This window comes from Sander vitreus, chromosome 18 (assembly GCF_031162955.1).
Source record: "Sander vitreus isolate 19-12246 chromosome 18, sanVit1, whole genome shotgun sequence".
NCBI lineage: Eukaryota > Metazoa > Chordata > Actinopteri > Perciformes > Percidae > Sander > Sander vitreus.
The window spans coordinates 2,238,367-2,250,535 of NC_135872.1; the positions used below are offsets into that span (position 1 = coordinate 2,238,367).

A 12,169-nucleotide genomic window follows, 5' to 3' on the forward strand; every position below is an offset into this window, starting at 1 on the left:
TTTAACCAGAAACAGCTCTGAAGTCGCTAGCGTTAAACCCACCAGACTCCATTTAAAAAAACAGTGCTTTTAGCGTGTATAGAGCCAACATATTCTCACATGTAAATCAGTAAACTATGTGTTTATTTCAACCAGAACTAGAGTTGTGATGGTTGGGAAAAGTGGAAAGACGACCCAAACGGCTTTTCATAGTTGTATTTTGTTTCTGTCCACTTTAAATGAAGTGTATTTCACGATGCTAAAATTACTGTTTATTTATCTTTAACATAGGGTGACCAGATTTCCCAGAATCTAAAACCGGGACACTTTGCGTGTGACCGTAGTGCTCGTGCACGCACACGCTTTTTAACGTGAACATGTGCCAGCCCAGGTCACATTTTTCAGAGCAAATTGAGTCCTGCTTCAATATAAAGTGTCTTTTCAGGAAACCGTGACCTGTAGGAAGTAGCAGTGAGTGATTGGGAAGTACTACAGCAATCAGAATGAGAGAATTAGATTTTTATTTCATATTTTCCAGAAATAATGATAACTGAACTGTACGTATTGGGAAGTAATGCAGTCGTCATGAAAACAAATTATTAGTGAATATGTTTTTCAAAAAATAGCCAACGTGTTGCATCCCTACTGTCATTACCGATCTACCAATACGGTAATTTGTCGACGGTCCCTTACACAGAACCTAGCGACAGAACAGGTGATGAAGTGCTATGAAGCTTTATGTCGGATACAAATCTCTAGTTTTCCCTTGATACCCTGTAATAATGTCAACTTTCTTTGACCCCGATCACGTCATTGACCTGAATTGTGTTGTCGATCTCGAACGAAGGGGACGTTAGAATTGAATATCAACTGAATATCAAACGTTGAGCCAACTTCACTGCGCTTAAAATGAGACAGATAAGAAGAGGCATTGCAACAATGTTTATAGATATACATTGTAACGCTGGCTGTACAGATTATGCAGACACAGACCGCTACGATTGACTGACTGACTGACAGACAGACAGACACATTGTTAAAATCATACGCTGGATGCTTTATTAGTCTTTCTACATGGGTTTAGTTAATGATCGGGCTATAATTAGACCACGTCGGCTATGTAATCGCTGACAACCGAGCAATTTCATAGTGGTTGGTGTAACCCGGGACATTTTAGCGTCCCAGCAGGCTTTTGTCGGGACTCGGGACACGCAACTCAATTGGGACTGTCCCGGTCAAACCGTCTGGAAACGTCGGGACGTCTGGTCACCCTGCTTTAACAGAAAGGTCGACCTCCTTTAGAAATCCTTTCCATAATGTTGTCAGACACTTAGAATAATAATCTAAGTCTGTCAGCAGCAAAATGAGCACTTACATTGTAGCTTGTTTCTCCGCTGCCGACTGCAGCGATCTCACTTAATACTGGACCAAAGATTGTTGTTCCCATCAGTCACTTAGACACAAACACAGGAAAATAGGGTTGAAAAAAACAGTAGTTACCCTTTAAGGACTAGCCTGTGATAATGCAACAAATGTATTCAGCTAAAACGTGTTTTAATCTTCTTGTGTTTTGGGCCATGCTCAAACTGTTTATTATGTTTTGGTTTATCTTCACTCGGGCAGGGGCGTAGTGCTATTTTTTTTAAGTACCGGAGCACACCTATGATGCCTGCACACACGGTTAAATTGGGGCTTGTTTCGAACCCCTGTTCCTTTTTCCTTTTCTTCCAGTGAAGAACGTGGATGGTTTACAACAGGCCGCTCTGGATGAGTACGGCGCCGACCTTCACATTGCTCTGCACAGCAGAAAAGACGAGCTGCTCTACCTAAGGAAGTTGACTGAGATGCTGTTTCCCTACGTCATGCCGCCCAAAGCAACAGACTGCAGGTAGGCGGATGCAAACCACATTACCGAGACTTACTCACTCACTCACTCTATTTAGGGAAGGAAGCTAATGGTGCATGTCCAGTATCCGCGTCATTTCAAACTCTTCCCATTCATTTCTATAGGAGCAACCAAGCAGTGCATTCTGGGAGTGTCGCGTGGACTTTGTAAAAGCGTGGCGTCGAGTCACTTGCTCCTCATTTGCATGAAGTTGAATCCAGCCAACTTTATGCAAATGAGGAGCGCCCGCCTCGGCTCGCCGCCTCTCAAAAGCCGAAGAAAATCTTTTAAACTGACCTTTGTCGATCTGAAATGAAGACAGGTTCAGTAACTGCACGGGCTATTTCTCGCTTAGAATGTTTTCGGAAACATGTTTCGGTGAACTATTTGCGTAAATAAGAGATCTTATTCCAAATGAGCTGCCATTATGGTCTGTTTTGAAATCCCGAAGCAGCCAGACCCACGTGAGGCGGTCGTCCAATCAGCTGCAGCCGTCATGGTTGTTTTCTTTGCTCGTCAGTGGTTCGTGAAGGGCAGATAATATATCCCTAGCGTTTTCTGTATTTAATTGTAGGAAGCCAACATTGTGATTGAGGTTAATATTCTGTAAATTGTGCAGCCCTAACTGTTGGTTATGTGTTGTCTCTGTTCAGGTCTCTGGCTCTGCTGCTGCGGGAGGTGATGGCTGGATCCGTCATGTTACCAACCATGGATTTCATGGCTGACCCTGTAAGTAGAACAGGATTAGCTGCAACTGTAGAGGGAATTATGTCTAAAATAAGGCCCTAAGACCTGTCAAATCTGACTCCAATTTATTCATTCCCGCGCCTTCTTACATCAGACTTATGTTTACCAGAACACAAGGATCAATCTGAGACGAAGAGTTCAGTTAAGGAAATTTACTGAGTCCATCGTAACAGTTACAGCACAGCTGTGGGTTCACAAAAACAGAGACTAAGTTTCCCTAGCAACAGACATAAAGTCGAAGCTCGGTCCACCAAAGTCTCTGTCCAAATGAGCTTCGATCTAAGCTTTTCCTGTGTCTTTATTCTCTACTCACAGGGGGGTGTCTTCCTGGTTCTTAGGCAGAAACTGTTATCTTACACACACACACACAGACACACACACACAGACAGACAGACACATGCGCCAAGGTCAGGGCCTCCGTGTGAATGAAAAACAAAAATAACGTGGATGCTTTCCCTACCACGCTCTTCACAAATAAAGTAAATAATGAGTTCACAACTTTTATTGAATGTGGTTGTTTTTTTAAATTTTATAGCATTTGAAAAAAATAAAAAAAGACAAAAGAACGCTGAAAAAAGTGACAAAAACGTGAAACCCATTTTAGGCAGTATCGGAGACTTTTCAGATACTGGTGTCGGTATCGGAACATCTCTAATTAAAACAACATGCTGTTTCTCTTTTGTTTTTTTCAGGATACTGTGAACCTCATGGTGCTGATATTTGTTGATGACTCTCCAGTAAGTAAAAAAATTATCGGGAATACTGATCCCATGACTTTTAATCTGAATACATTTATATATCCAGTAGGGAAAAGAAAGGACACCTTTGTAAACATCGAAATTGTCGGTGTTTCTTTTGTTTTTAACAAAAATCTCTTCATCTTAGTCTCTTCTGTATCTCCAGCCAGAAACGCCCACAGAGCCGCCGTCCGTCATGGTTCCATTTTTACAGAAATATGCAGACGTCAGCAACAAAAAGCCATCTGTGAGTAACTCACTGAGAGCCAGAAAGTGAGCGTGTCACTACAGGCCGACAGATTTCTATTATATAAAATAAAATGAGGAAATATTTCTTACCTTGTATAGATGCTTCTCAACCTGGACCCTATGTTCCTATGTTTTTCTGTCTAAGTGACTGATGAACAACAATCTTTGACATTAATTCAATATTAAGCACTGCAGTCGGCAGCGGAGAAACAAGCTACAATGTAGGTTAAAAGGACAATTGTCCAGCTTGTATTTACCTTCACAGAAGTGCTCGTTTTGCCGCTGACAGACTCAGATTATTATTCTAAGTGTCTGACAACATTATAGGAATGATTTCTAAGAAGGTCGACCTTTCTGTTAAAGAGTAAGATCCTTTTATTAAACAAAAACATCCACAAAATCGCTTCATTTTAGCATCGTAAAATACACTTCATTCAAAGTCGACAGAAACAAAATAAAACTATGAAAAGCCATTTTGGGTCATCTTTCCAGTTTTCCAACCATCACAACTCTAGTCTTAGTTGAAATAAACACACAGTTTACTGATTTACATGTTAGAATATGTTGACTCTATACCTGCTAAAAGTACAGTTTTTTTTAAATGGAGTCTGGTGGGTTTAACGCTAGCGACTTCAGAGCTGTTTCTGGTTAAACTGAAAGGTCTCAAAGAGGTTTTAAAGGTCTATCTCTGTAGGGATCCTTTCATAATGTTGTCAGACACTTACAATAATAATCTGAGCCTTTTAGTGGCAAAAAACAGAACTTTTAGTGGACCAAATGGACGATGCACATTTGCCCCGTAGGATTACATAGCAGCCCGGTCTGTGGCTGCCGGTTACAGCGTTCACGCTAAATACTGGACCAATGTCAAACATTGTTGTTCCCATCAGTCACTTACACACAAAAACAGCAATATAGGGTCCAGGTTAAAAAAAACGGTACTTGCCCTGTAAAATAAGATAGACTTTATTAATCCCACACTGGGTAAATTTCCTTGTTACAGCAGCTCAAACAATATACAAAAGATATAAGAAATAGAGTAGATATAATATAGTGTATATATGTACACTATAAACACCCTTATTATAAACAGATAAAAATGAAATATAAATAAAAATATATAAAAATGATATATACAGATATACAGAAGAAATAAGGTGTGGATGAATAGAAATGGCATATTGCACACAGGAAGTGCATAAATAAATAAATATGCATAGTGTTCATAACTAAACGTCTCCTTGTGGCCGTGTAGGTGCTGAAGTTGGACCTGAAGGAGATTAGGGGGCAGCAGGATCTCCTCTTTCGTTTCATGAACTTCCTGAAGCAGGAAGGAGCTGTGCACGTGCTGCAGTTCTGCCTCACCGTCGGTAAGAACAACCGGCATACATAAAGCTCTGTTTATACGCGCACAAGACACCGTGGCACGGGTGTCCGTAGATGGCGCGGGAGCAATGAGCATACACAGGGACGCTTAAGGCCGTTTTATGCTTCTGCGTCCAATCGATGGCGTACACCCGCAGACCCCTCTGCGTCTACGCCGTAGCCTGACGTGCAACGTTACAGTGACGCATGTTGCTCGGCCGTGGCTTGGTAGCGTTGCATTTCCTGGTTCTCCTTCTCTGTAAACAACATGAAATCAAGGAGAGGTTTAACTTCTCCTGCTCCAGATTTCCCACCGTGGTCAGAAAGAACAGGGGAGACTCTGTTTCTCTCACTATGACTCTAGAGTCGCTACTCGCTCTGAAGATAATCGCCGTCACTCTCTCACTTCTCCCTCGCTCTACCACACACTCCCCACACACACACACACACACACACACACACACACACACACACACCGGCTCGACACACACACTAGCGCACAAGTATAAACATCAGGCCACTTAACGTAGGGTACAGTGAAAGCTCTGCGTAGAGCCTCTGCAGAACCATAAAACAGCCTTGAAGCTTAGTTTAGTGTTCCCGCCGCAAGGTGCCACCACGGCTGTCATTCCCATCGTGAATGCTCTGCAAGCTGTCGCAGCGCGTGGTCGTGCACCTCTGAATCTTTTTGTAACTACGCCAACTGCGCGTGCGGCGCTTTCAGTACAACACGGCCGGCTGGGAAGAGCTAGCCTAGAAATCTAGACCACCCTAGCGGCAGCAAATGTAATCTGCAGCCAGGGTCGTCCAGCAACTCTCCGTTGGCTTGCGAGCTGGAAAAACCAAACTCTGGTCAGGCCAATCACATCATGTATAGAGTCGGTGGGCGGGGCTTAACATAATGATGGCAGAGTTGCGACGGTTCCGTGTGAATTCCCTGCTACTAGAAAACAAAGAAGATGGCTGCTGCTGCTGGCGAACAGCAGTCTTTGGAATCAGCTTTAACCGAGACTCTGGAAGACTTGGAGTTCAGCTTTTCTTTGAGAAAAGAACAAAGAACGGCACTGAAGTCATTCTTAAAAAAGGAAGATGTGTTCGGAGTTTAATGTTTAATCTATCCACTAGCTTGGCTCTGACTATGTCACCTTCTTCGTTGCTCTGATTGGTTGTAGCTCTATCCTATTGCGTGCAGAGGGAATTTGAAAGACAACCGTTTATCCCGCCCCTCGGCTTGAGCCCAGCCAATGGTGAGTTCCCAGACCCAACATCTGGATGTGGGTCTGGCTTGTCAGGCTAGGGAAGAGGAGGTTCGCCTCTACTGTACATCTGTATGATTCTTCGTGTACAGACCACAGAGAGTCAAACAGCCTTAACATCTGTTCAGAGAGACACTGGAGAGTGTGAAAAAACATGAGAGATCGTTTTGTCAAAGCTAAAAAAAAATGGAAAGACTTAACGGTGTTGGAGGCAGACAGTCATTTAGATTTGGAGATAAACAACAGTCACGTTAATATTTAGAGTAGTTAAATGTAATGTTTGGTGGTGTGTCGGTGATTCATGGATGTTGCCAGGCAGCCTGCTTTGCTTTACTCCCCCTCTCTACTACGTCTTGCTTAATCACAGATTATGTTGTCCGTACGCCCTCTGGTGTTTCAGAGAATACTGCAATGAACAATGAGTTGAGCATAAACCTCTCCGTGCATGCTTGTAGAGCGCGCGTCATCTACGGAGCCCGGCGCACGGTGTCGCGCACCTGTATATCCGACGCTTTATGCTCTAGGCTGGCTTGCCTTCAAATTTGACTAGCCAAGTAAGCTTGTAGCAATCTTAGTATTACAGGAACGCTCTTAGCGTGTTTTAGGAAAGATTCCTCGAGAATCTTTTTTTGCTGTGACATATTTTAAGGCCTTAACTACTGACACCATGTAAACAGAAATGTGGCAGCTTTGTTCAGCAGCAACTATTCGACCCTATAACATAAATTGTGTCTCACGTCTGAGTGTATAAAACCTGTGGTTGTTTCCTCCAGAGGAGTTCAACGATAAGATCCTGAGTCCGGATCTGAATGACTCTGAGCTGCAGCGTCTACACGGCGAGGTGCTGCACATCTACGAGACCTACTGCGTGGACGAAAGCATCGACAAGATCAGCTTCGACCACTTCATCGTGGAGGAGATCAGGAACAGTAAGAGGCCGTACACCTGCTGCTGGATGCAAACAAACCGTGCTCAGTGGTACACACAGTGTGACGCATGTAGAGACAGTTTATCTCACTGTGGGCTACTCTGACAATAGAACCGATCAACATCAGTAGCCGCTGCTGGGCTTTTGTGCGTGCATGCGTGTCTGTCGCGCCCTGAGGCCCAAATCGCAGAACGCACGCAAGTTAATTACACGTCAAAGAAATTAGTGGCATTAAAAGGAATTTGCATAAACTTGTTTTATTGATTCGATACGTTTGACAGCCCTAGTTTTAATCAGTTTTGAAAAGAACAGTGCTTGAAGTGGAAAAACAAAAGGTGCCGGTACTCTCTTGCATTGGCAAATCATTATGACAAAACTTGGAGATATTGCTGGTACAACAATTTATTAATTAACAACATAAATGTATGTATTTATTTAAACAAGTCGTGTGTGTGTGTGTGTGTGTGTGTGTGTGTGTGTGTGTATGCATGCGTGGGAAGGGGGCAGAGGAGAAATAGAGAGAGGAAGCAGACGTGTAGATGCGCCCGGAGCAGAGTTGGTGGAATAAGTTTAAGTTTTGTACACAGTGTGTGCGGTGTCCGAAACAAACTCGATGCACTTCTTTTTAGATTCTAGGTTTTTAGCAGTGAAAAATCTGTTACGGTCAGGCTGCAGGCATCAGACAGCTTTTCCGAACTAGCGTCCGTGGTTAAGCGAACTTCTGATAGGGCGGGCCGTCTGCTTGCCTTTACGTGATTTGTCAAGATCCGAAGGTAAATCACGTAGTGCCATATGGGTAGTGTAGCTTATGTAACGTTAGAGTCAATCTCTCTGACTCTGACGCTTTCTCTGTCAGTGGTAGAGTACCGGCTACATGCGAGAAGTAGCGGTACTCAAGAAAAAGTGCAGGTACACTGAAGAGTAAAATGTAGAAGTGCCGGGACTGCGTACCGGTGAGTACCGGCCCACTTCGAGCACTGGAAAAGAACATACACTAATGTAGACGTACAAAAATCATTCTTCTAAATTATTTTTCAATAGGGGCCAGTAAAAATAGACTTTGGGCAAGTAGAATTTTGTTCTACTTGTCAGACCGCATGAAAAACCCCCTTAGCGTTGAAGCATTGCCAGTGTAAACTTTCTAAAGAGAAAGCAGTCTGACCTGACGCTGTCTCCCTCTCAGTTGCTAAAGGTCCGTACAGCGGCGTGGTGAAGCTGCAGACGATGCGCTGCCTGTTTGAGGCGTACGAACACGTCCTGTCGCTGCTGGAGAGAGTCTTCACTCCGATGTTCTGTCACAGCGATGAAGTAAGGCCTTTAAAGAAAATACATCTGATTTTTACCAATGTCTGAGAGTAGAAATAAAGGTTCTGTGTGACATATTTAGACTTTTATAGATTTGTCTTTGGCAAGGTTGCAAAGTACCAAAGTACATTTACTCAGGTACCCAACAGAAATCCATGTGCTCCTCTTATTTCTGTTTAGCGTCACTTTATGGTTGTACTTCACTACATTTTCCAGAGAAATATTGTCATTTTAAGGACACTACTTCAGCTACTATCTTGATTGATTGAAACTTATTTTGAACGCGTAAAAGATGTGTCTGTCCCTCTGCTTCGGTTTCACTCACCACTGAATCTGACTTAATGCCACCCCCCCACACACACACACACACACACACACACACACACACACACACTCCAACCTGTGGCCCTTTGCTGCAGGTCATACGCCAAATACGCCCACACCTAAGTCTTTCACAAAGCGAGGGGAAACACTGTTCGAGTGAAGGATCTGGATACTTTTTCTTCCACCTCAGGTCTTTATTGTGAATGAAAAAAAAACATACAGACTTTTTCCAGAAATCTAATTTATAGCATTTAGGTGAAGCACTACTCATATAGTTTATCTAGTCATGTTTGCTCCAGACTTGAAATCATAGATACGTTATACGTTTTATGTACATTGTGTTTCCTTTTTGTTGTGCAGTACTTCAGACACCTGCTGCGGGGAGCTGAGTCTCCAGCAAGGAACTCAAGAATCAACAGGTTTGTGATATAAAATGTGACAAGCGGCTGATGAAAACGCCTCCCTGAAAATAAAATAAACCGGAGATAATAAGCTCCTTTGTTCTCAGTGTTTGGGCTTTGAAATGTAAGATTTGGAATTTCTTGAAAACCAAATGTGCAAACCACCAAAAGATGTTTTTGTTTTTATGCTGTACTTGTCTCTAGGGGCTGAGTTAAAGTGATCAACTCTCCATTAAAATGGATCTTTGTTTGAGTGATCTGATATCGATTCATAAAATCCAGAAATCTATCTTTTTAAAATCTTTTTACCATAGATGTATAAGTAAGAAGAACATTTAACAATCTTTTGGGGAGGTCAGTTCTTGATGTAAACATTAACCTGGTGCATATTTGAGGGTTTCTTCTTGCTTGTACAATGTACAGCAGAAGTTCCCTAAGACTAGGGTTGGGTACCGAAACCCGGTTCCTACGCAACCGGTAGGAATCGGACCGGATTAGAACAAAAGATTTTGGCTCCTCATTTCGGTGATGTGTCGACTGAAATATTTTCCCTCTGTCGCTCCGAAACGGACATCAAAATATCACACTTTCTCTTCTTATTATATATTTAAGTACTTAAAAACGTTAATATATTGTTACATTTAAATCATTTTCAGTTAAAAGAAAACTCTATAAAAGAGGTTCGGCATCAGAATCGTAAAAATCCAAACGATACCCAACCCTACCTAAGACTCTTTTATATCCAAGATGAACTGGTGTTGCAACTGAAATGTCCCTAACCTGATTGATGTCTAATTAAATGGGAAATGTAATGGATTTGAGACCTTGTGAATCAAATCAATTCAGGTGATTATTGGCGATAGCCAGCCCTTGTGTCTAGTAGTGGGAACAGCCCTCCGAATACGCAGCTTTAAGTTTGCTCACATCCTTTTGAAGGTGTTTTGTCCAACAGTCCTCTTTTAGCTGCTGCTTCTGCATCTTATTCCAGAAATAGCTTCAGTTTGGAAGAAAACAGGTGAGTAGGTCTTCGGCATGTTACCTGCCCTCCTGCTGCCTGCAAGCTGCTGGATGCAAACAAACCGTGCTCAGTGGTACACACAGTGTGACGCATGTAGAGACAGTTTATCTCACTGTGGGCTACTCTGACAATAGAACCGATGTTGTCTGCCTAAGAAACGAGTTTAGTAAATCTTAACATCAGGAGCCGCTGCTGGGCTTTTGTGCTCGCTGTCATGTTACCCTGACGCTTGCTCTTTGTTTTTAACCTCATGTCTAAAGCGAGATTTATGCTTCTGCGTGGAATCAATAACTGAAAATTTTAACTGTACGACTCTTTGTTCTACAGGGTAAAGTTTTAGAGGTCAACGTCTCAGGTGGTTAAGTAATCTTTAGTCTCGCTTTGCCAGACCCTCCTCCAAAGCGTGCTAGAGGAAGGTCTGGCTACTCCACAGCATTCAGGGATGGGAGGAAAACGTGCTCTGGTTTATTGGCATTTCTTTAAACCAATCACAGTTGTCTATAATAAAGTCCACAGCGTACAGATGAGTTTTTTTAGTGACTTCATGCTGCTTGTAGCTGTTTTTTAACTGCATGTCTGCTGCATGACTGATGTCGGCTGTCAAAGCACAAAGAGAAATGCTCTGACAACAAGTCATTTTACAAACCTGACAGATAAATATGCTTGTTATCCAACATTGAGCACGATCATGACAGAGAGAAGCCCCGGGGGGGGGGGAACGAGGGAGAAGCAGGGGAAGGAAGGAAATAGATGAGATGTGATTCACGAGGGTTTAAACGCAGGTCAGATGCTCTTAATGTCTCAACATATTCCTCCGCTCACCGTAGAAACATGTCGAAGCGAGGGGAGACGTTCGGGATCAGCAGAATCGGCAGCAAAATCAAAGGTGTGTTCAAGAGCACGACCATGGAGGGAGCCATGTTGCCGTCCAGCGCCATGAACGACATCGACGATGACCTGGTGAGTTCTTCTTTTTCACGAGTCCAAACGGCAAATCTCTTGTTACATTTTAACCATAAGTTGTCTAGTACAGGCATTATGCAGAGTCGGCTTTACATCCTGAGGAGGCTGCGGTCATTCAATGTCTGCAGTAAGCTCCTCTGGATGTTTTACCAGTCAGTCATTGCCAGTGTCCTGTTTTATGCTGTGGTGTGCTGGGGAGGCAGCATTGAGAAGAGAGACGCTGGGCGACTGAACAGGCTGGTAATGAAAGGCTCTGTTGTTGGCATTGAGCTGGAGTCACTCACGGATCATGAGTAGGATGCTGGCGATCATGGACATTGACCGCCACCCACTACACAGCACGTTCATTAAACAGAGGAGCATGTTCGGTGGCAGACTTCTGTCACTGAACATGCTCCCCTGTTTAATTGAATTATGTTAACACCAGCTCAACAGGTGTCATTGTGTGTCTCCCTGCAGGTGGAGGAGGCGACCGTCGTGATGGAGGACGACTCCCCCGCCGAGCCGGCCAGCACGCCGGGCTCCCTGCGGAACCTGTCGGCCTGGAGCATCATTATCCCCTACATCGACATCTACGACGACGAGGTCAAGAGGGAGAGGATCCCCGTCTTCTGCATCGACGTGGAGCGCAACGACAGGAAGGAAGGTGAGCGAACGGGGGGGCCGTAAAACACGCCTCCTCTCTCTGGTGATGTGATATGAGCTTCTAACTCCAGCCTTCAGTTACTCTCTCAGAAACTTCTCCGACTTCATTTCACACTGAAGACAAAGCGCACGCTTCACAACAACACAAACAATTTCTCAGTTTGCAAAGCTGTGGGCACATAATGGTTTTTGGGCCCTATTTCAACGATCTAAGCGCACGGCGTGAAGCGCCTGGCAGCAGGTGTGTTTAGGGCGTGTCCAAATACACTTTTGCTAGTTTGACGGCAGAAAAAAAGGCTCCGTGGATCAAAAGGGTTGTACTTAGTGTCTTCATTAATCAGAGGTGTGTTTTAGGCGTAACATGCAA

The 12,169-nt window shown here is 43.6% G+C and overlaps 1 protein-coding gene across 5 annotated transcripts in view; it reads left to right on the forward strand.

Moving 5' to 3' along the window:
• The window catches only part of snx14 (sorting nexin 14), a 33,741-nt gene that overhangs the window by 6,599 nt on the left and 14,973 nt on the right, over positions 1-12,169 (forward strand). For 2 of the 5 annotated variants that reach the window (XM_078274358.1, XM_078274360.1), the window contains exons 9-19: positions 1,711-1,867; positions 2,518-2,593; positions 3,304-3,348; positions 3,497-3,595; positions 4,853-4,967; positions 6,992-7,147; positions 8,330-8,454; positions 9,136-9,194; positions 10,165-10,191; positions 11,022-11,154; positions 11,617-11,803. In XM_078274358.1, coding sequence (XP_078130484.1) covers positions 1,711-1,867; positions 2,518-2,593; positions 3,304-3,348; positions 3,497-3,595; positions 4,853-4,967; positions 6,992-7,147; positions 8,330-8,454; positions 9,136-9,194; positions 10,165-10,191; positions 11,022-11,154; positions 11,617-11,803 — 1,179 coding nt within the window. The remainder of the gene's footprint in view (positions 1-1,710; positions 1,868-2,517; positions 2,594-3,303; positions 3,349-3,496; positions 3,596-4,852; positions 4,968-6,991; positions 7,148-8,329; positions 8,455-9,135; positions 9,195-10,164; positions 10,192-11,021; positions 11,155-11,616; positions 11,804-12,169) is intronic. The other 3 variants (XM_078274359.1, XM_078274361.1, XM_078274362.1) reach the window with 3 other exon arrangements.